Genomic DNA, 27,356 nt, shown 5'->3' with positions numbered 1-27,356 from the left:
AACCATAGTGGTTATACTGCGCTTTTGTGATGCAAAAGTCACTTCACCACAAACATAGCAGAAGTTATCTGCACTGTTCACGCAAGTACAAGGCATCTCTGCTCACTTTGGCTAAACAGAAATGTGTCCCTTTGCAAAATCAAACACTGACAAATAACAGAGCATGACACTGTATGATTTCTAGAGCTGATATAGGGCAATTTGTTCAGCAGAGTGATGTAAGCTTCGTTATGATTGCATCATCCATGACGTCTAGGAATAACATGATGCAATTCATATCATGTATGACGCAATACCAGCTTCAGATTGCATCATTCATTGTTTTGCCTAAAAAGCAAGTACTGTCCAAACCCAGTAATAGATTTATTCATAGATCCAGTCAAAGATGTATTTTAGTCATTTCTGGTTTAAATTGAGATCCCTTCCCTTTATAACTCACTTATCCTCCGCCATTCCCAAGTCAAGGGTCGTATATACTGACCCAATAGCATATCTTGAAAACTAGAGCCAATCAACAATTTTAAGCATCATTTTCATTCTCAGTGATCCAGAATTAGTAAAGCTGGACTACATTTATTTCAGAAGCATTTTGGCTGTAGAGCAGTGTAATTCAAAATAATAAAAAAAAAATACTATACCGTAAAATAACATTTTATTTTTCAAAATGACACAAAACTTACATGTATGCTGAAATTAAAATAGCTTCTTTCTAGATGTTCTGATTGCAAAATTCTGGATAAATTTATCGAAGCTGACTCGATGAAGCATGTCCACTTCCATACACAATAGGGAAAGTGAATTAAGTCTGTCCTGACACATTGTTGTTCTTTGAGGGTTTTTTATTCTTTTCAGCTGAGAAAAAGAGCGTTCTGCAGAGCAGTTAGTAATCATAGTGCGATTTCTACATTTAGAAATACACATTGTATTCCATCTTTCAATATTGTGTCGTGAAGATCGATGTGACTGAATTTTATTTTTCCTGTTTCATTAAACTTTGTGCGCATGTAACAGTGGAACTGCCGTACTTCTCCACAGAGATTCATGTTCAAGTCAACAGGATATGAGTCAACTAGCTTTTGGGAACCTTGTGAATATTGTTGATCAGATAAGTCCATATCATTTAGAAAAGAAAATCTACTTGATACTTCTTTTGTACACTTCACCTCTCCTCTTCATATGAGCTTCAAGTGTATCAATTATAGCATAGTAAGTAGATACGCAAAATTTTTCTCTAGGATTCAATGCTGTTTCTGTTGCACTGCTATCATTTGCTTGTTTTTTCCTGATTTCACTTGCGGGACTGGGCTTCTTTGCAGTTAGTATCAGTCAAGATATCTTTTGATATGTCTTCAAATCTTTTGAAATCATTCCTCGTAGTGTGTTAGTGGTCTGCTAATGATTGACAGAGGTCTGCACATGTTTTCAAATCCAATTCTTTTTCTTGGAGAGCTTGACTTTTGTGTGGTAAAAGTGTTGTAAAATTTCATTCCACATGGTCAACATGAATACAAACTCTAGTTCTTGCATCTTGTTTGCAATGTTTTCTGCCTCTTGTATACTTTCTCCCTTTTGTGATTGGTCTTCAGCTATACTTTCTAATGCATCCACAATCTTTAAGTAGGACTCCAGAATTGCACTTGTTGCCACTGCATGTGCCTCCCAGAGAGTATTAGAAAGAGATTTCAACACATGATCATTGCCCAAATATGTTTTAACAACTGCCCATCGGTGTATTGAGGAAGAGAAAAATGTATAAAGTACCTGGACTGTTGAGAAAAACCTTACTGCCACTGGACAATAATCAACAGCACTGCAGCCAACAAGATTGAGTGAGTGTGCAGCACATGATATGAATACAGTCTGTCGCATCTTAGGCGCATTTAACATGCACGATTTCAGCTTTACATAGTCGGCAAAAACAAGAAAAAAAGAGGAAAAATAACACTTTAAATACTGTTTCTGTAGTGCGGGCGATTCCTCCCACCATTACACTCAATGTAATTTTGACTATACACGATTTTCGCTTTACACACTGACTGCGGAATGTAACCCCAGCGTAAGATGAGACAGACCTATATGGCATGTTTGTTCTGTTCTAAAAGCTGCTTCTGCACTCCTTGATAACGCCCTGACATGTTGGCAGCGTTGTCATAAGATTGACCTCTGCACTTTGAGAAATCTGTTTTGCAAACTTGGCACAGATAAAGCAGTACTTGATTTGCCATTTCTTCACCAGTGTGGCTTTTCAAATTGAGGAATGTTATAAATCATTCAGCTGGTGTTCCATCTGTGGGGAAGACACATCTTAGTACAATACTCAATTGATCAATTGTGAAAGATCAAGTGTAGAGTTGACAGATAAATTTAAGTACCCAGCAGTACTTATTTCATCCACGTAGCTGAATGAACTTTGTCACTCATTAGACCAATGAGTTAATCACATAATGTCTTGGATAAGTATGATGAGTTACCTTTGCCAGCATTCCCATATTTTGAGATATGCCTGCTAAAAATGGGTCAAACAGAGCCACAAGCTCAACAATCTCAAGAAATTTCCATTCTGCAGTGATCTAAATGTGTCGTTTGATCCCCGGAAAGGCAGTCCATGTTGAGCTAATGTTTGAAGAACAGCTATAACACGTTGCAAGACATGTTGCCAGTATTCATGTTCCCCTTTAATTTGTTCTTCCAATTTTTGTGTCAATCCAAAGCCCTGTCTTCAATTTAAATATGTCAACATTGAATCTCTGTGAGTAGTGCTATTTTCATGCTGTTCAATTAAAACAGTATTCCGCCAGCCACTAAATCCATCTGCAGCAAACCGGGATGTTGAAGGTTTATATGCAAAAAGTTTGCAAACAAAACTGTACACAGACCTTGTTGATAGTGAATACAGTAGCCATTCTCAAGTGTATTTCTCACCATTTGCTTTCATACTGAAAAATATTTTTTGTGGACAATGTCTTGTTTGTTTGCCATCAGTAAAAGTCCAACATGATTTCTCAAATGGCCCAGTGTGGTGTTGACAGTCATTTGGTCCATGATCTATCCAGTAAGCTACATCATCAATACTGAAATCAACCCACATGCAGGATCTGTTCTCCTATTATTTACAGCATGAGCAGGTTCTGTCTAACACATCCACACCTTCTAGAACAATGTCTGTTTTACCACCAGGAGTAGGACGATCAGTTACAGTCTCTTATTTCCTCGCATTATTTTGATCTACATTAGTAGGACACCTCGCTGGTTTACGTGGGAATAAGGAATAAAAACCCAGAAAAATGAGGGACGAGTGTGTAGTGGAGTGTAAGGAAGTCTAACAAAGTTCTGATTTTTCCCATGATGACTACTCCAATGCTTTTTTTTTTTTTTTTTTTTTTTTTTTTTTTTTTTTTTTGAAATATCAATGTTTTTCCAAAAAAAAATTTTATTTTTTTTTTTTAGTGCCCCCTGCTTTGCTGGTGCCCTAAATACGTGCTTAGTTTGCCTATTGGGTAATCCAGCCCTGACTCTGATTACCAATATGTAATAGGTTCCAATGGAGTTAAATAATTGGGGCGGGGGGGAAGAGAATCAACAGTCTGAGACTTTACTACCTTCTGCCTTATTGCAGAAGTTGCTGTCTGATGAGAGATTTGTATCCGTGGAAACAGGCTCAGATGAGAAGCAGCTACTAAATCAGATGCTGAATGCCGTCAAAGTGACTCCTTCCCTGAACGAAGACCTGCAGGTAGAAGTGATGAAGGTGAGTGATTTACCAATGTCAGTGCTTGCGGCAGAGACTACCTGACTAACTCTAGGGGTTTGTGAGCAAATTTAGAAGTGTCTTGTGCACGTCGTGCCAGGAATTGATCTCCTCCTTGTTGACCATGAACACTCATTTACATTGCTATTTGAATTGTGTTACACGGCAGTTTTCATGTGTTGCTTCTTAACACAGTTATCTCCCTTGTTGCTGTTACCCCGTGTATATGATAGGAGGCAAATTTAAATGGCATAATGCGTTCACTCTGGTTTGAAAACTTCCTTGGAAGGAGTTCGGAGATGTCACAAGGGCTCGCATTTGTATTTGCTCAGTGTGTGTTGTGTGCACTGAGACTGAGGATTTGCACGCTCAAAACCCTGGTTGTATGCACACACTTTAGAAAATTTGGACCACATTCTTTCTGTTCTTTGCCTGTTTCTAAAAAAATTGATTTACAAATAGTGGTTGGCCAAAGCTGGGAGGGCCGGGAGGAATTTTGACTTATCTGGGCATCTGCTGGTTACCCCCAAAATATCTTTGAACTAGTGTATGGGAGCCACCCACATTTCATGTGATTTTAAAGGAAGCTTTTATTCCTAGAAATACTTGTACTGCTTCAGGATGTTAGCTATACGAGTCAGAATGCTCAGTTGGAAGCTGCCATTGTATCAGAAGTGAGAGGATGTCAAAAAATGACTTGTCCTGCCAACAGGCTTTCCAGTACTACCGGCATTTCAAATGCCAGCTCATGATCCCTTATTAAAGGTACGGTAGGGCATCAACTTCAGTTAACCGTTCCTGACAGGGAACAATACTGTGATGGATGGATTCAAGTCCTTTTAGATGTGTATTTTATATTTGATGTAAAGAATTTCTCTTTACTATTAGGAAGGGAACTCCAGGAGAAACTCTTTGAAGAACGTGTTCAGAGAGGCCCTTTCTGCATGATCTGTATAGGTGCCTCATATAGAATTAAGATTTATGAAGCCATTTGTCCAAAGGGACCTGACTCACCTCTGCTCCTAGATCCAGCTACTCCTACTCATTGGCCTTAAAGCTTTTGTTCGCTTTTCTATATTATTTTGTGGTTTTCAGCACTGAATGGTGCCCCTGCTTGAAGGATTAAAAATGGCCCTTGCTAAAAAAACTGCTCCATATTGGCCAATTGTGCTAATTGCTGCTTTCTGTTTTTTTATTCAAAGCTGCTCATTTCCTTTGTGCCCCTAGCAAAGATCATTTGTGTGTGTGTGCAGTACCCAATGCACATATGCAAATTGAAGAGTGAAGCCTATGAAAGAAGATGTGCAATGGGTGGAGGTTGTCAGGGAACTAGGTTCAATTCCCTCATTATTGGGGTAAACCCTTGTTCTGATGCAACTTAAAGCTGGTGAGAGAGATCCTAAGCACCAATCAACTATGTATCCTGCCTACCTCAGACACACTACCTCCCTCCCTAAACATGCCCTCTGTGGAGGGAAGGGACTGGCATAGGGTTAAGAATCAACATGTCTGCAATGATAGGGGGTTCTCTTCTATCAGGGGACTTCTCTGAGACCAGTGGCAACTGGTTTCCAGCTTCCTATTTTGTGCAAAGTGGCTGGGAACTCCTCCCTGCTCCCATGCATCACCTCTAGGGGGCACAAATATGCTTACTTGCCCTAGGCACTAAAATGCTTTGTAATGGCTCTGCTTCATGGCTAGAAGGGACCCTTAACTCATCTGGTCAGATCTCCTGTATAACACAGTCCACAGAATTTCATCAAGATACCCCTGTGTTCAGCCAATCACTTATATTTGGCTAAAGCATAACTTTCAGAAAGGCATACAGCCTTGATGTGAAGACCTCGAGATGGATAATCCACTGCTTTCTGTGGTAGTTTGTTCCAATGGTTAATCATTTAAACTGGAGGGCAGGGGAAAACTGGGATGCCACAAAACTGGAGGCCACTTTTGAAATTTGGGCATGAATGTGTATCTGAATTACCCTCTCATTCCCGGAGATGGTCCCTTCCAGGTCAAATTTGAAGCGTCTCAGCTGGATACTGTGAGAAAACATATACTGTTCTGCCCACTTTTTTACTAGATTTATGGATAAACAGAAGACTTAATCTCCAAGGCTGCCAATCAGCCATCGTTTCACTTAAAGTATAACTTGTATCACTTAAAGAAAATATTACAAACTGTTACAAAGAAATCTCATTAACAATAAAAATACCTCATTAGATCTAATCATTAATTTATTAACTACTTAAGGTTCACTGATAGGTTGGTTTGTTTGTTTGTTTTTTCCTTTTTTAGGAAAAAAGAAATTACCCAAAGGATAATTGTAATTTCTGTTGGTAACAAAATACACAGCATTAAAATGTATAAAAATGAGTAATATTAATACATTTAATTACAAAAACTGTATATTAATATTGTCTAATGTCCTCAGCTATTTTCAGTCTTTTGCATTCCTCTTGTTCTGGAGAGTTATCTTTCTCCTTGATCTATTTTCATCATATTTTAAATTCCTATGTTTGTTACTAACTCCGTCCCTGATATGCTTTTGGGACATGATTCAAAGCCTTCTGAAGTCAGTGGAAAGACTCTCATTGGCTTCAGTGGCCTTTGGATTAGCCCATTAGGGACACAAGCAGATTCCCTGCTATACACTGTCCAAAATGAAGGTGCCAAGAGGAACTCAAAGCGTTCATCTCTCACGGTGCCTGTTGCTCTGGTATGTAGCAGGATTACCTCAGCACCCTTATCTCTTCTAGGAAACTATGAATTTTAATTAAAAATGGAATTTCACTTGGCAATAAGCAAACAAGATTAAATTAATCAAAACTCAGTTGGGGATTTGCTGGCAGTAATGTTAATCCTTCTGAAACCAACCCGTGGACTCTCTCTCTTCGTAAAGGCTATCCTATATAGAATAAATGCATAGGGTTGCCAACCTCCAAGATTGACCTGGAGTCTCCCAGAATCGGCATAGATCTCCTGGCGACTATTGAAAGCAATCCGGGAGATTTTAATAGACTATTTTAAGAAAATGACATTGTCAGGTGTGGGGGGGTGAGGGGTATCTCCCAGAGTAGCTTCAGTCAGAGCTGGCAACTCTATGAATGCATGAGGATTCTCTATCACTTCCTTCATTAGGAGTACTGTTTCTCTCTCGAAATCCTAGTCCTCTTCTCACGTCTCGATCGTTGTGAGTGTTGGTAACTGACCCATCTCTGAGTCTAACACCAGTGTTTTTCCATGGACTGTTAACTGAGTGATTCTTATGTAAACTTTTCTGATATTTGGCACCCTGGTGCCCAACTTCCCATTGCAAAGCTCTGAAAGTTCCACAAGGCAAGGAAACGAAAGATCCAAGAGCTTTCTGGATTATGTCTGTGCGACACCAGACATATATGGCAAAACACAAAGGCTTCTGTTAGGTTGCATATGATCTTTCTGGCCCCCTTCCTCCAACAAACTTTTGCACTCAGGTCATGTGTCCTTTGATGATTGCATAAAAATCTGATAATCTCCATATGGTATTGTTGCTCTTTGTCTGGAAAAAGATGCATTGATATAGTGAGCATGATACAAGGTCTATCTCAGTAATTATTCCAGCTGGGTCATTTCACACTTCTTCTCTACATCCAACCCCATTCTATGCTGTGAAATACCCAGACTCACTATTATTCCCACATTGTTAATTTAATGTAAGGTTGTTCAAGCACATTTCATAACAAAAACACTAAAAAGCGACAAAATCAGGAGATAAGGCAACAACTGTACCCAACACAATACTAGTCTCCAAGCATTCGTCCACTATCATCACAACAATAATACCTTCTTGAACATGCTCCATTCCAATTCAGCAACTCATACAACTTTACGATAATCAGATCAGCTATGTATATATCTTTTATGCAGGTGACAGTGTGGCCTGTAGGATGGAGCACTGGACTGGGACTCAGAATATTGGGCTTCAATTTCCTGGCTGTGCCATCGTCTTGTTGGTGGCATTTCAGGGATGCCTCAGTTTCCCCTCTGAGGATAATGTTACTTAGCTCCTTTGTAAAGCACTTTAAGATCTCCAAGATTATATAAGAGCTAGGTATCCTTAAGTGTATGCTACTAAACTGAACCAATGCTAATTACAAATGTGATGTGTTGTATAGTGAAGTAATAAATAGGTTAGTTAATGTTCTGCATTGCAGAGGTTTTCAGGCTTTTGACATGTGCACTGAGGACAAGGGTGTTGTTGAATTGAAATTGCTTGTGTTGGCTTTAGGGCCACATCTTAATTTCAATGAATTAAATGCTGGCATGCATCTAGCTTTTAGGGTTGTATAGGACTACCTTACACAGCTGGTACTTGTGTCACTGAAAGTGTTAGCAGAGAACTAGCCTAGAGTCTGAATTGATTCTGAGAAGGCTCTTGATTAATTTAGAGACAAACACAGAGTTTCTTGTCTTGAGCTCGAAAATCTTGTAAAATGGTTTTAGCATTTTTTTTCCTTATGAAATTAGATCACTTTACTTGCAAGATCATGTAAAAGCAGCAAAGAGTCCTGTTGCACTGTATAGACTAACAGATGCTTTGGAGCATGAGCTTTTGTGGGTGAATACCCACTTCATCGGATGCATGTAGTGGAAATTTCCAGGGGTAGGTATATATATGCAAGCAAGAAGCAGGCTAGATGTGCAGTGTTGACAAGAATACTATCAGATATGGTCAGGTCAGCAGTGCAGGAGGAAACTGATCTCCTGCTGAACAGTTTTAGTTTCTGTTTTGTGATAGTATTACAGGTGACCAGCACCTTTCTTTTCTGGGTCTTTTCTGGTAGCCAAAAGGAATTTAACTCAGAACATGACCTTCTAGCTCTAAAGCAAGTGAAGCTAAACATAAAAGAAAAGTGTGTTAGACAAGAAAGCTCCAAAGAGCAAGGACAATTTTTTTTGCAGTTTTTTATCATATGCAATATTCATTCTTACCACATTATTGTGACGTCTATTTGTAAAATGCCAGCCTTCCTACTGATTTAGTTTGCAGCCTAATTCTTTATTTGATAAGAAATTAATCAGGGGGTTCCTCCCAATGCAAAACAGACATAATGCTCTTTTTTAACAGTCATGGAGAGAGGCTCGGAAAAATCATATTTAAGTATGGTGCACACACTTCTGAACACTGTGGAGGAACAGCAGTAGTGTTAAAATAGCAGGCAAATCATTTTGGAAACTAACAATTGGCAATTTAAGATGTGCCCATCTCTCACCACCACTTTTGTTTGCTCTCTTTGTAATTTCAGTTAAATTAATGAGCTCTAGTATGTCACTGAGAAGCTTGGGTGTGCAAGGAATGTGGGATTAAACCCTATAAAAGAAGTTGGGATGGAAAACCTGAAACTACTGAGACAGACGCTGCATGGGAGTATCAAGAGATGGAAATAATTAAGGCCATCTCTGATGGAAAGCCATTTGCCTGAGATATTGTCAGTGGTGACCTTTTCTAGTATTTATGAGTCATTATTTCAGTCCTAGTTAATGTGATAAAGATGTTCTGGTTATAAGCTCTGAATATTTCCTGCAGCTCTAATAGGCAGGGCTCCCCATCTTCTTTTCTGAGCCCAAATAAACGTATCTTCAGGCAGTTAGCAGCCACTGATTGTTATATCGTATGGCATAGTTTGGAAACAGGCAGCATTGCAAAAAAGGATACAGTTTACAAAAGGGTGGTCAGAGGAAGGAAGGGCTCTGCTAATCTCCGTCTTTGTGTGTTGTCCATAGTGACTCGCTGTTTTTAGTAAAGATTAGTTTATTTCCAGCAACTCCAAACTCACATTTGTTGGTGGATTAGGTGTACTGCTCTCTGATTTGTATTATCTTTCATGTTCTATTGGCTTTCACTAACAACGCTCTGTTTAATCCATGCATGAGATTTAATGAACCTTTGCTAAAACTGCTTTAAGGCAACCTTTTTCTGTATCTCTTTACTTACCCATTAATATGGGAACCCTACAGCAATAATATAGACAGCATTTTCTGTGATTTCAGCATTCACTTTGTCTAAATGCATAAGGGAAATCCAAAAATAGAAATTACAGTTCTACAGTCATAAATTTAGGTACAGCCAGCACAGACAGACCACAGCAAATCATTCTGCCTCTAAAATATTGATATCAGATTGAGCATTCATATTTAGGGCCATATCAAATTCACAGTCCATTCTGGTCAATTTCATGGCCAGAGCATTTTTAAATTGGTCAATTTCATAATTTCACACCTTCTAACAGTGGGGGTCCTGACTCAAAATGAGTACATGGGGTGGGGGAGGTCCCAAGATTGCCACCCTCATTTCTGTGCTGCCTTCAGGACTGGCTAGAGGAGGTTGGTGGAGGTGGGTAGGTGCTGGGGTTTCCTAGCTGCTAGTCCAGGTCAGTGGCAGATTAAGGCAGGGCCCCTGGCCAATTTGTGAGCCCCCGAGAAAAATGAGTGCCTCAGCCTGGAAGAAGCCCCAGTGGCGGTAGCCCCTACCTGGTCGTCCCAACAGGAGCTGTGGGGGAAGAAGCCCCAAGCCCGGGCACACTGAGCTCGGCTGCGGCTGCAGGGGGCTGAAGCCTTGACCTCTGGCTGAAGCCACGGGGGTGGAAACCTTGAGCCCAGGCTGCCCCAAGCCCCAGCAGGAGGTGGAAGCCGCAAGCACAGGATGCCCCTACTTCAGCCGCCGCGAGCAGAAGCTCCCAGCCCCAGCAGGAGACGCCAGGGGAGAGAGCCTCGAGCTAGAAGCTTGGGGTGGGGGCCAGAGAGTCGGGGCGGAAGCTGGAAACCTAGCTCCCAGGCTGCTCCAGCACAGAAGTGAGGGTATAGCACCCTCATTTCTGCACTGCCGCTCGAGGTCGATTTGATCTGCCCACCAAGAGTGGCTGTGCAGGGAAAAACAACTCCTGTCCCTTCCTAGCTCAGCCAGACTAGCAGCTAGGAGCCCCAGGCTCCCAGCAGCATGGGGAGAGCAGATTTCACAATCTGACACATTTTTCATAGATGTGAAATTGGTAGGGCCCTAGTGATGGTGTAGGAAACAGAACCCAGGGAGAGTTTTACATTCAAAACTTTTTTTTTATGGGGAATTGTTTTGTTGGGTTTTTTTGATTAAATGGAACTTTTCATGGGGAGTGTCTGCTTTCCTCAAAATTTTTTAATTTTTTTTTTTTTTTTTACCATCAAAAAACTTAACTTAAAAATGTGTGGGTTCGGGGATTTTCAGTTTTTCAGTGAAAATTTTGTGTGTGGGCAAAAAATACCCAGTTTCTGACCAGCAATAGATTTAAGAGCGGATAGTTAGACATCATTTTCTTTCGATTTATAAAACTGATTCTGATCCGGAAATATTGAGAGAGAATGAATGAAGCCATTGTTGTATATAGTAAAACCGCACTTCAAATCTTTCTCTGAATTACTAAATTCTGCACTTTAGGGATAAAAAAATTAAAGAAGCTCATTTAAAATAGTAAGACAGTGAAAAGGTTTGTGATGAACTTGCACATTTGTGGGTATTTAAGGGTCAGTGTGTATGAAATATCTCTTTCTGTGTCTCTGATACATACAGTTGGTTACATTTAATGGAGCAGCATTTGTAGCTACTGTGCCTTTCCTAGACAGCATAATTAAATTGAGGAGGAGGTTGGATTGAAACAGCCATGTTTTAAACTGTACATAAGCTGCATTACTCCTTATGCTGCCTTTTTGAGATGTTATACATATAATGACTGGTTTTATTGTAGGAGTAAGAGTCATTTCACTGTCCTTAAAAACAGGAATTCATTGCAGGAGCTATAAAAATGGTAATTTTAGTAAACAGAGAGACTCATGGGGGAGACTCGTGAGCATACAGACTAGAAAACAATTGCTGATCTCTGCTGTCAATCTGTAGTTGAGTTTCCTCTTAAATAATATATCACCTTGGTGCTTTCTTGGATTTTATTTCAATCATTTTTACTCCCTAAAACAGCTAAATTTGAGAGAGAAATAATATTAGCAAAAAAAAAAATTTATATGGGCCTTTGGTGGGTTTTGTAACAGAAATGATCCCTCTCCCACTAGAAGAAGTGTGCCAAATATTTGCAATGAAAAGGGAGATGACTTAAAATTCAGGCTTGAACATTTTGGTACAAACTTAAACGGGTCCATTTCACCATAAAATGAAATACATTTCAGCAAAACCAAATCCCTTTCTGAGCAAAGATAGTCCTGTTCCAAGCAAAAGGTGGATTTGAAACATGAAAGTCAAAATGTGATATTTTTGTGTTTAATGCACCCCCCCCCCAAAAAAAAAACCCTGCAAAAATTGATTAAATTTTACAGAAAAACTAATTTTGAGAGAGTGGAATCGGGGAAGTGGGGGAGGGAAGAGAAATCATGTGAAATTTCACTATGTTCAGTGGATAAAACAGTGATGGATAAAAAGCCAAAGTAGATAGTGGACTGTTTCACCACCTTACTATCTAGAGGTGTGCTTTAAATCTTTGCACTGTGGGAGATGGCCTGTGTAATATGTGTGGTCACATGACCCCTTCGCTTGCGTCCCTCAGTTAAGTTGTCTACTGGCCAACTGACTGAAACTTGACATGCATTATAGACAAAACCTGCATCTACTGGTCACAATTTCAGGAAAACCACCTTTGACCCCATCCGTGTTCTGTTCAAGGTACATCTCTCTAGGAGTCGGGCCGCTAGTATTCACCTCTGCATGGGCTGGGCCCTGCATCCCTCTCTCTCCTGAGAAGGGATTCAGGCTGAAGTGCCCTACAATCCACTGTGATGATCCCAGCAGCACTGACCTGAGAGGGACTATTTCAGATGAGTATTTTGCTAGGATTTAAGTTTCAGGCCAAACCAGACTTATTAGAATGGCTTTTTCACAGCTTGTGAGCCTGAACAGAGCAGAAAGGCACTAAAGGCTGCAATTGGCATTGTCTGTGCAGAGCCTCACGGTTCCACAGATGAATACATAGCAATCCAAGGACATGAAGCATTTTTTTTTCTCCATATCCAAAGCACCTACCATGAGGAAATGGGCAGCACCTGGCAAGAAAACCACACTTCATCAGTTTTACAGCCCCAATTTGGGGTATGGATCCAATTAAATTACTGCCCCTGGGTTACTTCTCTTTGATGCATTTTCTATCCCCCATGAAACTTCTCGAACCAGCAAAACTACAAATGAGCAAAACAAGCATTTCATGTTATTGGCTCAGAATCTCTAGAAGTTAGGTACAAAGAGTGACTGTTGCTGCTACTCCAAAATGAATTCACTGCTGACTCAGCATGTCATTTTTAATGCAAAGTTCAATGCAAATGTAGGTCTGTCAGTGCTTTTATGAAGCATTTGCCTTGTTCCCCAAGCTTGCTACCTGAAACGCTCACTCTGTTCAGCATTGCAGACACCTGAGACGAGGCCACTGATCAGCTATAACAGATGGAAGCTGTAGCTACAGGACTGTACCTCCCATCCCTATTATACTGCTCCCTGCTCTCTCTTGCCTTACGCTGACTAAAACCCAGTGGGGTTGTACTGTTGTGGCAGGGAACAGCATTTGACCATTATGTGCGATGTTGGCATGTTAATATTACAATGAGAATGTCAACACTTTTTCATATCCTTACACTAGTGTTTGAAACGTATAGTCTTAACATCACATTATTTTTTCCCCATTTAATACATACCGCATGCAAAAAAAATTACATCAAAAGAACATTAAGGGTGAGATTGAGACTTTACCTCTAGCCCCGTGTGAGGGACTGCGCTGAACTCCATCAGCCCAGGGAAGGAACTATAAGTCAGGCTGTGTCTACACTGCAAAAAAGCCTTCACGGCAGTGAGACTCAGAGCCCGGCTCTACAGACTCAGGCTCACAGGGCTAATGCTACTGGGCTGAAAATAGCAATATAGACCTTCCTGCTCAGGCCGGAGTCCGGAGTCTGAGATCCACCCCTCCCTCCTCCACCCAAGTGGAAACATCTACGCTGCTCTTTGTGTCCCTGTAGTGCAAGCTTGAGTCTGCAGACCCAGGCTCTGAGACTGGCTCCAACAAGTCTTTTTTGCAGTATAAACATGCTGTCTGAAAGCCACAATTCATTCCCTATTTCCCATATTGCTGTGTAACCCACACACCTTGTAGGTGTGATGCTCACTAATCCCTGTGTGGTCTCGGTGCCACTAGACAGGGACAGAGCACCACAACCAGGAGGTGTGAGAGTTACTTTCCACACAGCTGTAACTGCAGCTCATTACCATGCACCAGTTTAGCTCCACTGACCACTGTGTTTAAGGGGTAGCATCAAAGTTCTAACCATTCCCCACCCACCCATTCCCTGACTCCCTCCAGCCCAGTGTAGCTTGCCCTCCTCTTCAAGCTTCGACTGTCAATCCACACAAGAATGAGAGAAGGGAAGTCTTATACCTCCTTAAGCCCCTGTGAGACTGTATAGGGCTAGATTATAACCGACCCATAATGTTTTAAAATGAAGCATTCAGAAGTCAGGAAATGACTAGTGACATTATTTGTACAGTCTTAACTCTGCCCTTTGCACCTATGCATTGCAATACAATTTTTTGTTACTTGATTACGTATTGGGCTATATCCTCATGTCTGGCTGAGCTATGCATGGTGCAGGGCTTAGTGTGGAAAGGGAAAGGTAGCTCTAATCCATCTTTCTGCTCTAATCTTCAGTCTGATTGGGGGCTGAACCAGCCTCTGGTTTAATTTAGAGCAGCCCAAGAGCTTCCATAAATTATGCCAGATGGAGTGGTACATAGGCAGTATCGTAATTTTTGAAGACAAAAGCCACTGCCAGAGCCATTAAAAATGTGTAAAATATCTATTGGTGATTGCCCTAAATCAGGGGTTCTCAAACTGGGGTTTGGGACCCCTCAGGGGGTCGCGAGGTTATTACATGGGGAGTTGTGAGCTGTTAACCTCCACTCAAAACCCTGCTTTGCCTCCAGCATTTATAATGGTGTTAAATATATTAAAAAGTGTTCTTAATTTATAAGGGGAGGTCACACTGAGAGACTTGCTATGTGAAGTGATCACCAGTACAAAAATTTGAGAGTCACTGCCCTAAATCATTTCCTTCCCTCCTACCCCTGTGCTACATAAACAGAGGTTTCACAGTTTTCTGTGGTAGTTTTTAGTCCAGTGAATTAGTGAGCATGTTCTTCTGGGAGCATTCAGCATGTCATCACTTGCAATTTGTGAGATTATTCCACACCTGATCTGAATCTTTGTTTGAAACAGTGGTGCATTCATAATCCAGAACACCAGTTCCTACTGATAGCCAAGCCTTTCACAGCACTGCTGATTCATGGGGAACCACTGTCTTCATCCTCCCCGCAATTAGACACTGCCATGCTGTATACAATGATACGGATTGCATAATCCGTGTAGAATCATTAAGGCGCTTCATTTTTTTTGCTGTTTTCCTTACAAAACCAGAGAAACCTGTATGATCAGACTAATAGATATTCTGTCAGCTATCAAAATGTTTCCTGGTTGCGTTTCTTTGCAGAAAGATCCATACTCAACAGGTATTCAGATCCTAGCACTACAGAAAACCAGTTTCCATAACCTCTTTTCCCTCCACTCCAAAAAATAATAATTAAATTTTAATACTGGAGGACCTTGTTGGTTTTGTGGATATGGCGCTGGACTGGGACTCAGAAGATCTGGTCTAACTTCCGAGCTCTGTCACAGACATTCCTGTGGACCTTGGGCAAGTCACTTGATCTCCTGGGTAACCTTTTAAAAAGCACCTAGGTCTCATTGGACTTAAGTGAACTTTGGAATTTCTATCGTCTCACCCACTTTCCTCATCTGTAAAATGGGGGTAGTACTTTCTCCCACTCATTGTCTGACTGCAGTGCATTGCACGGTAGAAATTGCGATCCCAATTAAAGTGACCCTCCTTTTATACAGTAAAGTCCTTCTGTGAAAAGTGACTTTCAGTGTATTACAAAAAGCAATTATTTTTTCCCTTTGCCCATTGTGAAAGCCCATCTGTGCATGCAGTTTGATATTGCCTTCTAATACCATTTGTATCCTGGGCTCTGGGGAGAAAGACAGTATTTCTTGTTCCATGACGGGCAGAGCTTCACCAATAATTAAAATGAACAGTTTTCGTTATGGTTCATCCATTGCTAGAAATCACATGTGAACCTTTACAAGATAATAGAACTTGTTTGATGTGATTTTTTTTTTTTTTAAATCAAAATAGTTTTACCAGTAAACGCTTCTAAACTGGTATCATTGCATCCACACTGGGAGGCGGGGAGGAGAGGGACAACCTTAACTATACTGTTTTTGTCAGTAGACAAGGCCATAGAAGACAGTAGGGCCCACAGCCTGTGTGAGAGAGTGGCTTCCCCCCTCTGTTGTAAATCTAACCCTACAAATTATTAGCAGTCAAATCTACTTTTGCTTGAATTCCCTGTTGTTTCAAAATATGTTTTGTCACTTCTTCATCAGCAACCAGCTGATCACATTTGTTGTTTTCTGTGTCTGACCCCTATACCAGAAACTGAGTCAGCTGCCAACTGTTTGAGGCTCACTGGCATCTCTGACAGGAAAGACTAGACACATTTCCTACCTGCTCAAATTGCAGCCATTTAAGGGCAGAATATGGAGTGAGAGTTGAATGAGGGCAAAAAAATAGGAATCATCATTTCAGTAAGCAGAGCCTCATAAGAACGCCTGGTTATGGGATATATTCCTTTGTGTTTCACAGAATGCTGTTACAATTAAATGTTCTACAAAGCACAGTCTTTTACAAGCTGTATGTGACTGAGCTGCCATAAAAGAGCGAGAAGTCACACACAGCACACAAGGGATGCAGTGTGTCATTAGTGCCAGGGGAAAAACTGTACCGTACATTGACATAAGGCTTTCTATTCTAGAGTATAATAGCACTTTGCAAATTGTAGACCAGATATTCCGATGTGGGTGTTTAAGATGCACCTGCACACCTTTTGGAGACCTGTGGCATGTGAAATATTACATCTGTATGAGATAGGAACACAGAAATTGCTAGATCAGACCAGTGATCCATCTGGCAGTTCATCCTGTCTCCAGCTATAAGCAATACAAGAGGCTTCAAGTGAATGGTGCTGTGACTCCAGTAATGAACAGTTATGGAATATGTTTATGGCGTACCAAATCATGTGCAGAATTCACCCATCAATGAAATGGGTATATCTGGGTGGAGTATCTGAACTCTTCTGAGTGTTACTTTCTTTTTTACAATATTCTTTATTATTTGTTTTGTGGAAGTGTTAAGGAATACCATTTTCTCCTCTCTTTTCCTATACTGGAAACCTACTGACCGCTATACTTGCCTACCTGCCTCCAGCTTCCATCCAGAACACACCACATGATCCATTGTCTACAGCCAAGCTCTAAGGTACAACCACATTTGCTCCAATCCCTCAGACAGAGACAAGCACCTATAAGATCTCTATCAAGCATTCTTAAAACTACAATAGCCACCTGCTGAAGTGAAAAAACAGATTGACAAAGCCAGAAGAGTACCCAGAAGTCACCTACTACAGGACAGGCCCAACAGAGAAAATAAAACAACGCCACTAGCAGTCACCTTCAGCCCCCAACTAAAACCTCTCCAGCACATCATCAAAGATCTACAACCTATCCTGAAAGATGATCCCTCACTCTCCCAGTCCTTGCTTACAGACAGCCCCCCAACCTGAAGCAAATACTCACCAGCAACCACACACCACGGAACAAAAACACTAACCCAGGAACCTATCCTTGCAACAAAGCCCGATGCCAACTCTGTCCACATATCTATTCAAGTGACATCATCATAGGACCTAATCACATCAGCCACGCCATCAGGGGCTCATTCACCTGCACATCTACCAATGTGATATATGTGCCAGCAATGCCCCCTGCCATGTACATTGACCAAGCCAGACAGTCTCTACACAAAAGAATAAATGGACACAAATCTGACATTAGGAATCATAACGTTCAAAAACCAGTAGGAGAACACTTCAACCTTTGTGGTCACTCAGTTACAGACTTAAAGGTGGCCATCTTGCAACAGAAAAGCTTCAAAATCAGACTCCGACGAGAAACTGCTGAACTTGAATTAATATGCAAACTGGATACCATCAATTTAGGCTTGAATAGAGATGGGCTATGGCTGAGCCATTACACACATTGAATCTGCTTCCCCATGTTAAGTATCCTCACATCTTCTTGTCAAACTGTCTGAAATGGGCCATCTTGATTATCACTACAGAAGTTTTTTTTTCTCCTACTGATAATTGCTCATCTTAATTAATTAGCCTCTTAGAGTTGGTAGGGTAACTCCCACCTTTTGATGTTATCTATATGTGTGTGTATATATATCTCCTTACTATATGTTCCATTCTATGCAGTTGATAAAGTGGGCTGTAGCCCACGAAAGCTTATGCTCAAATTTTTTAGTCTCTAAGAGTATGTCTACACTACAAAGTTACTCCGATTTTACAGAAGTTGATTTTTGGGAACAGATTATATAAAGTCGGGTGCATGTGTCCACACTAATCACATTAATTGGACAGTGTGCGTCCATAGTACCGTGGCAAGTGTTGACATTCTGAGCGGTGCACTGTGGGTAGCTATCCCACAGTTCCTGCAGTCCCCGCTGCCTGTTGGAATTCTGGTTTGAGCTCCCGATGCCTGATGGGGCCAAAAATTTGTCATGGGTGGTTATGGGTAAATGTAGTCAGTGAATCCTCCCTCCGTGAAAGCAACAGCAGACAATCGTTTTGCACCATTTTTCCTGGATTGCCCGAGCAGACGCCATAGCACAGTAAGCATGGAGGCCGTTCAGCTCACCACAGCAGTTAGGAGCATTGTAAACACCTCGCACATTATCGTGCAGTTTATGCAGAACCAGAAGCTGAAAAACCAGGCAAAGAGGCGACGGCAGCATAGTGATGAGGACATGGACAGAGACTTCTCTCAAAGCGCGGGCCCCGGCAGTGTGGAAATCATGGTGTTACTGGGGCTCATTCTGGGCCCAGGAAACAAGCACAGACTGGTGAGGGTCTGGGATGATTCCCAGTGGCTTCAAAACTTTTGCATGTGTAAGGGCACTTTCATGGAACTTTGTGACTTGCTTTTCCCCTGCCCTGAACCTCAAGAATACCAAGATAAGAGCAGCCCTCACAGTTCACAAGCGAGTGGCGATAGCCTTCTGGAAGCTTGCAATGCCAGACAGCTACCGGTCAGTTAGGAATCAATTTGGAATGGGCAAATCTACTGTGGGCGCTGCTGTGATCCAAGTAGCCCAGGCAATCAATGAGCTGCTGCTATCAAGGGTAGTTTCTCTGGGAAATGTGCAGGTCAAAGTGGATGACTTTGCTGCAATGGGATTCCCTGACTGTGGTGGGGCAATAGATGGAACCCATACCCCTATCTTGGGACCAGACCACCAAGGCAGTGAGTACATAAACTGCGAGGGGTACTTTTCAATGGTGCTGCAAGCACTGGTGGATCACAAGGGACATTTCGCCAAAATCAGCGCGGGATGGCTGAGAAAGGTTCATGACACTCGCATCTTCAGGAACTCTGGTCTGTTTAAATGGCTGCAGGAAGGGATTTACTTCCTAGACCAGAAAATAACTGTTGGGGATGTTGAAATGCCTATAATTATCCTTGGGGACCCAGTCTACCCGATAATGCCCTGGCTCATGAAGCCGTACACAGGCACCCTGGACAGTAGTCAGGAGTTGTTGAGCTATAGGCTGAGCAAGTGCAGAATGATGGTAGAATGTGCATTTGGACATTTGAAGGGTCGCTGGCGCAGTTTACTGACTTGCTGAGACCTCAGTAAAAGCAAAATTCCCATTGTTATTGCTGCTTGCTGTGTGCTCCACTATCTCTGTGAGAGTAAGGGGGAGACATTTATAGTGGGGTGGGAGGTTGAGGCAAATCGCCTGGCCACTGATTACACGCAGCAAGACACCAGGGCAATTAGAAGAGCACATCAGGAAGCATTGCACATCAGAGAAGCTTTGAAAACCAGTTTCATGACTGGCCAGGGTACCATGTGACAGTTCTATTTGTTACTCCTTGACGAAAACCCACCCCCTGTGTTGACTCTAATTCCCTGTAAGCCAACCGCCCTCCCCTCTTCAATCACATCTTGGAAATAAAGTCACTATCGTTTTTAAAAATCATGTATTCATTATTAATTGATAACTTACAAGGTAGCCCAGATGGGATGTGGGAGGAGGGGAGTAAGGAAGGAAAAGGCCACTTCAGAACTTGTTGAATGACAGCCTTCTGTCCATTGGGATGGAGTGGTTGGGTGCCCGGAGCCTGCCCCGCCCCGCCCCATGTTCTTGGGTGGCTATGGAACATGGGGAGGAGGGAGGGCAGTTAAACAGGGGCTGCAGTGGCAGTCTCTCCAGCTGACGTTCCTGAACCCCCAGCAGATGCTGCATTATGTCTGTTCCCACAGTAGCCCCAGCATTGCATCGTGCCTCCTCTGATCTTCCTGCCACCACCTCTCTTCACATTCACTGGCCGCTTTCCTGTCCTGTGCTATTGTGTCCCTCCACCCTTTCTGCTGAGCTCTTTCAGTGTGGGATGCCTGCATGAGCTCAGAGAACATTTCATCGCGCATGCATTTTTTTTCACCGCCTTATCTGAGATAGTCTTTGGGATGGAGGAGGGAGGCTCGAAACATTTGCAGCTGTGGGAGGAAAAAAGGGAGAGAAGTATTTAACAAGATACATTTTACAGAACAATGGTTATACTCTTTCACGGTGAACAACGATATGCACATTACATAGCACATGTGATTTCGGTAAAAGGTCAGTTTTTGCATCTTATATTGAGTGCCTGCAGCTTTGGTGTTTTAGACATCAAACACCCCGGGGAACAAAATTTGGCTTGCAGGCAGCCATGGTAAGCCATAGTCTTTCGGCTTCTGCAACCTTCATAACAGCAGCGCCCCTCCTTTCCCATACCAAGCAAAGCCCGTTGAGTTGTCCATTTAGGTTTTCGTGTTTAATGTGCAGCAGCAGAAACCAAACTAATCCCCTCCCATCCTTTTCTCTGGGATGATTGCTTTAACCCTCCCCCACCACACCGCGTGGCTGGTATCAGGGAAGATCCCTGATAGCCAAACGCAAACAGCTCAGCCCCAATGCCCCTCCTCCCCTCCGCCACCGTTTGGCTAACTGCGGGGAGGATTTCTTTTCAGCCACAGGCAAACAGCCCAGTAGGAACGGACACCTATGAATGTCCCCTTAATTAAATTCCCATATTTCAACCAGGTTACCATGAACGATATCACTCTCCTGAGGATAACACAGAGAGATAAAGAATGGATATTGCTTGAATGCTGGCAAACACCGGGACCGTACGCTGCCAGACTTCGTCATGCAGTGGTATCAGATTATTTGCTATTAGCATGGCGTGGTCAAGTGTCCTACCATGGAGGACGGAATAAGGCTGCTCTCTCCAGAAATCTTCTGCAAAGGCTCTTCGAGTGCCTCCAAGAGAGCTTCATGGAGATGTCCCTGGAGGATTTCCGCTCCATCCCCAGACGCGTTAACAGACTTTTCCAGTAGCTGTACTGGCCGCGAATGCATCCCAAGTCCTCAGGGCAAATTAATCATTAAAAAACACTTGCTTTAAACCATCTTTTATATTTACAAAGGTACACTCACCAGAGGTCCCTTCCATGGCTTCATTGTCTGGGATACCGCCTTGGGAGGGTAATTCCGTCAGGCTGAGAAAAAGATCCTGGCTGTTGGGAAGAACAGTGTGCTGTGTGCTCTCCTCAACCTTGTCATCGTCATTGTCCTCATCTTCCCCATCCTCAAAATCCTCAGGCATGGTGACTGAGAGTATCCCATCATTGGAGTCCACGAATGGGTGGGGTAGTGGTGGCGGCCCCTCTTAGAATTGCATGCAGCTCAGCGTAGAAGCGGCATATCTGCATCTCTGTTCCAGAGCGTCCATTTGATTCTTTGGTTTTCTGGTATGCTTGTCTCAGCTCCTTAAGTTTCACATTGCACTGTGTTGATTCCCTGTTATGGCCTTTGTCCATCATAGCCTTGGAGATTTTTTTCAAATGTTTTGGCATTCTATCTTTTGGAACGAAGTTCTGATAGCATGGATTTGTTTCCCCATACAATCCTCAACCCACCTGTTTGTACCAGTTCCTTAATTTGTTGTTCTGTACCTTCCTTGTCTTCATTTTGGATACTGGTATCCCAGATACTGGTCCGTGAAGATAGGGCCCTATACTTTCCCATGTCTTGTTTTGAATACTACATTTCAAGTGTTGATGAGCCATGAAAGTACTCCCTAACTGTGCTTGGTACAAAGTATTCATCCATCTTTGCTTTGACAGGTTTCCTATTTTTCTAATGCTAAAGCTAACGTCAGCTTTGCAAAGTATTGTGGGATATTTGATACGGATTAATTGAATTGTGGGAAGAGCATAATCTGTTAAATTAGCATAATTTCCCAACACATATGTATAATGTATATCATATTACTGCCATGCACATAGTATCAATCAATATGTTATATATTATACCTAACATATATGTATTGGCTAACAAGGTTCAGCTTCTGGATCTTCCTGACTTGTTTGCAGATGTTTCTTACAATTGGGGTATCTCGTTGGTAGGGAAAATTATAAATGCATGAAATCAAACTTGTCCATTTCTGTGCTCTGGTGTTGTTTCGAGTTATATCCCATATCATTTTTAAAGATCCACTGTATTTCTGAGTGCAAAGAACACAAGCATTTTTCAGGCTGACAGGCATGTGAAAGCTTAGGAGGATACAGGCATTTGTATGCTCAGGGGAAAATGACACATTTTTCTACAGATGGGTTTTTCCTCTGTACCTGTAAGAGCTGGCAGATGATGATCAAATGATGATTCTTAGTACCAAATCTTAAATTCCCTGCACTTACCTCCAGTAACGAATTATTTTTGTGTCAGGTGCAAGTGAGCTGCATGGTGGAGTCTCTTTTTCCCAGATTTGGAGTCCACCAGGTTGATGAAGAGCTGTTTAAGCTAAAGGACAATGTTGGCACAGGAACAAATAATCATGAGCAAATTTAGGCTGGTTAGAAGAAGGGTTCCTTCTAGGTGTTGGTGCAGTGCCTAGACAGCGGGATTTTGATCCTCTGGACACGAGTGTAGTACAAATAATAAGATGAAAATATTGTCAGACAAAGAGGATCCCTTTAAGCCTCCCCAGTCCTTTCAAGACCCTCCTTTTTCTATTTTCCTTCTTGGCAGGGATCTTTTGTGGATTAATTAAAGTTACTAATTGTAAATCATTTTTTAAATCAATGCCAATGCAAGGACTGGTTTCTAAATTGCTCACTACATTATTTCATGTTTATTTGCATGGCTTCTCACTTCCCATAGTATCTGAGTGCTTTACGATCTTTAATGTGTTTATCCTGACTCCATCCCTGTTAGGTAGGTTACTAAGTCACAGAGAGACTAAGTGATTTTCCCAAGGTGACACAGGAAATCAGTGGCAGGCCAGGGAATTGAACCTGGCTTTCTCAAGTCCCAGGCTAATATCCAAACCACTGGACGATCCTTCTCTGAAAGACATGTTCATGTAGAGCAACATAACATCTGTGGTTGCGGTGACTCTTTCCTTTTTGGGTTAACAGTCACAATTTTCCAAACGGGAACCAGTCAGCAACTTCATTGCCAACCCCAACCCTAGTAATTGCTGCTGTGGAAAATGAAAGGAGTGTTGTCTAAAAGGGTATGATGAAGAAAAAGTTATTAGGGAACACAACAGACAATATAAAAACTCAACCACAAACTAGAAATGGTGGATGAAACTAAAGCTCTTGTGCTTTTCCCCCCTCTGTGTTCAAGGTTTTGCTCTGTATCACATACTCCTCCACATTTGACCTGAATGGAAGTTCAGTGCTAAAGATTGCTGAGGTGAGTGCCCTCCATCCCCCACTAACATTGCTTGTTTTTCTTGACCTATTGCCACTAACTAGAATGTGCTTTCTATACATAGACTGGGATTGATTTCATCAAAACAATTGCAGTTATTCTTAATGATTGATATTACCCTTGTTACCGTTTATTAGTCAACATGATTAGCAACCACAGTGCTGACAGCTATAGAAATGCATTGGAAGATGCACTTTCTGCTCATGGAAATTCTTCTTAGTGGCTGCTGTGTATTACAGTATTGTCTGTGTTTAAAACTTTGCATGTTTTGCTTTGCCTTTAACAGTAATAACATTTTCTCCTTCAATTTTACAACAACTTGTGGAGCCAAATTCATCCCTGGTGAAACTCCACCAAAGTTAATACAGTTACATCAGAGATGAGATTGACCTATAATATGCATTGCTAGTGTGTCCCTTATTCCTGATGCGTCCAAGAAAAGGAATTATTACATCCTTAGATTTATTACGTTGTCTCACTGGCATTAATAAGTCTTCCTTTGTCCTCATTACATTTGTCTGGATTAAATTGTAGAAAGGGCTTTGGCAGCTGGAAAATGCACCTGCGAACAGCAGATCTGTTTATAAGTGAGCATTTTCAGACAAGTGCTTTATTTAGTTGCACAGTGAGTTTCAAGCAGTGAGCCTCCCATGTAGCCAGAAAGGAAGAAATGCATAGAAATACTCAGTCCTAATGCATGTTGTGTATATAGGCGCTGTTGTGTATATAATATACAATTATATTGAATTGCACTGCATAGGGTTGAGGGGAATGTATACACACTTAACATCAATGTTTAATACAGCAATGAAAAGGTTTGTATGAAAATCCTTGTTAACCCCATGACATAGCACCTCTCTGCTTTTACAACACTTATTAGCTGTTCTTTTCAGTAGTGGGGAATATTATTATTTAATTTTATTTATTTCATTTCTGCATTGAAAATTAGAGATGGAGATATCAGTCTGTGTTCTGCTATTATTTAAAAAACAGCTTGGGAAGTTACAAGTGAAATTAGTGAGCAGAGAAAGAAAATGACTAACAATTGCGAATCAATGTCAGTTTTTCCTTGGTGCATGAAGAAAAGAAAACCTGATGGAAGTGCCTAGCTTTACCTGGCAGTGGTAGCGTTTTATAAATCTGGGGATGAAATTGATCCTGCATCACTCTGTTGCTACCTAGGGGGAAAAAGCATAGTAACTAAGAAAACTAGCTGTCTTACCATGGTAACTTAACTGCTAAAATGTCGCTAATTGACTTTGCAGGCAGATGGATACAAAAATAGTCTCCATACAAAATGTTAAAACTCTCTAAGACAGTCCTAAAAGCGTGCCATGTGCAGAATACATGATAGTACTAATTTGGGATGACCTGTGTAACTCATGGTTTCACCCTCTTAAATAATGTTAGGAAATCCAAACTTATGAAGAGTAACTTCTGTTTTCATGGGGGCTCTGTAGGAGCCTCACTACTTGAGGCTGTAGCAAAGATGTACTGGATCAGCAGCACCTACCTCCTCCCTGCCCAGGCAACCCCTTTCTCAGGCTGTGTTAAACCCCTGTTGCCCCAATCCTTCATACAGAGGCAAACTTATGGCTCCTTTACACGGCTGCAGCCTCTCTTTGGCAGACTTTCTTCCACTGTGGCGGGCAGAAGCTGGTGAAAATGGAAGGTGAATCTAGCCCAATGTATCCGTGAACTGTAGATCGAGAGATACAGTAAGATGCAATACACATTGCAAAAAGGGGTTAATAGCTCCAGTATTTCAACCTTTGAGCTGCTACTTCAGGTAGTGGAAATCAATTGTCAGTGCTTCATGTTCTTTGTTCCCTGGGGACATCCCCAAGACTGTGAGCGTTATCTGAAGTCATATTTTCTATTTCTGCTGTGCATTTTCAGATGACGATATGCAAATGACACATGACTTTTTCTCTTTAAAACACCCTGATAAACGCCAGCTTTATTTCATGTTAAGTATTGGATCCTGCCATTGGTTAGTGGCTCTACCATATCCTCACTCTTAAAAGGCCATGTCTACCTTTAAAACTTTTTGCTGGCATAGTAAAGTCAATTAGGAGTGTGATTTTTTTTTTTTTTTTATCAGCAAAAGCTGAGTGTAGATGAAACTACATTGGACAAAAAAGACATTCTTTTGCTGGGTTAGCGCAGTTTGTTCAGGGAATCAGTATCAGCTATCCCAGCAAAAACCAGTATCAGCTCTAACTACATTAGGAGTGTTTGCTAGTGTTCCTATACCTAAAAGCACCTATAGGCACCTATGGCTTTGTGATTCTGGCCCATAGATATTACAAAGGCTTTAACATTTGAAACCCGAGGACTCGGTTCTCCCCTGCATCTGAACTCTTCCCAGTGCTGGGGTGGTAGCCAGTGGGGTGATTCAGCACTGGCCTGCCCCCAGCATCAGCTGCTCAAACTTATTCCAGTGGAGAATTGGCAGAGTTCTTTTCTGCCATGTGCCTATTCTTCCTCCCTTCCCTGATGTGTCCCATAGTAGGGTGGACATGGTGCCTAGAGTAAGCTCTTCTGTCTCTGCTCATCTCTTGCCAGTGGGGGTTCCCCTCCAATGGGAATTATCTTCTGGCAAGTTACAGCTACAAGCTGGCCACTTTGCGCCACCTGATCAGTCAATAATGGAGGTACCCCACATTAATGGATACATCTGAGCATTTTGGCCTTAACCTCAGCCTCAGTTTCCCAATTTCAATGAGCATTATGGCCCCCAGATTAGAGTTCTGTGAAGGGTAAAGAGATATTTGTGAAGTACTCTGACCATGAAGAGTGTTGTATAAATGGCTTAAATATTACTAGTGTTGAACCTACAGTCTACCTAGCTATATACATTCCTAACTAGATACAATACCTTTAATGTTGGTCAGGCCCCTGCATGAAAAGTTATTTAATGCTTTGTGACTTGTTTATCTTCTTTTATCTATTCCCACCTTTGGTTTTGGAGATTGTATTGCTTTGTCTAATCCTTTGTGTTTTGCTTTCTTAGCTGTGTTTTGCATGTCACAAAGCTGGAAGCCCCCAAATGCATGAAATGATCAAAGTGTCCATTGCACACCTCTTCAGTGCCCTGTGCTCTCGCATTTTTACTGGTGCATCCCCACCAATGACATTTCACAAGGTATCGTGCTTGGCTTGCGAGACTGGAGTTCAGCTGAGCAACACTGCTGCACGTTAACACACAAGGGGTGGGGGAAGAAAAAAGGGGAAATCGATCCTGCTCTTTCCAGAAAGTCAGCCTGCCTTTAAATTCAGTCTTTCCACAGTTCTCTAAGTAAATTGAATTAGATAAGAATATTACTATTCAAACCCTTGCAGCACACACAGTTGCTATGAATGATTCGGCCTCAGCAACGTCTGATAGGATTTTGTATTCCTTACCCACTGGAATTCTTGTGTGGTATGTGATGGCAACCTCTGTTCCAAGTCTCCTTTTGAAAATGGCAGAAGAGTAAGGATTTTCTTGTGCTGTCGGAGAAGCATAAAGAGAAAATCACACTGGCTTAGCAAGATAGAGCATTCCGCTATCTGTAAACTCAGGCATTTCATATGTATTTCCTTAGGCGCCAGTCCTGT

At 41.8% G+C, this 27,356-nt stretch overlaps 1 protein-coding gene across 5 annotated transcripts in view; it reads left to right on the top strand.

The window, feature by feature from the left end:
• ARFGEF3 (ARFGEF family member 3) overlaps positions 1-27,356 on the top strand; it is a 121,309-nt gene that overhangs the window by 30,286 nt on the left and 63,667 nt on the right. For all 5 annotated transcript variants that reach the window (XM_050949398.1, XM_050949401.1, XM_050949399.1 and 2 more), the window contains exons 4-5: positions 3,617-3,748; positions 23,667-23,735. In XM_050949398.1, coding sequence (XP_050805355.1) covers positions 3,617-3,748; positions 23,667-23,735 — 201 coding nt within the window. The remainder of the gene's footprint in view (positions 1-3,616; positions 3,749-23,666; positions 23,736-27,356) is intronic.

The sequence above is a fragment of the Gopherus flavomarginatus genome, chromosome 4 (assembly GCF_025201925.1).
Source record: "Gopherus flavomarginatus isolate rGopFla2 chromosome 4, rGopFla2.mat.asm, whole genome shotgun sequence".
In the NCBI taxonomy this organism is placed as follows: Eukaryota; Metazoa; Chordata; order Testudines; family Testudinidae; genus Gopherus; species Gopherus flavomarginatus.
This window is presented reverse-complemented; position numbering and strand designations above follow the sequence as displayed.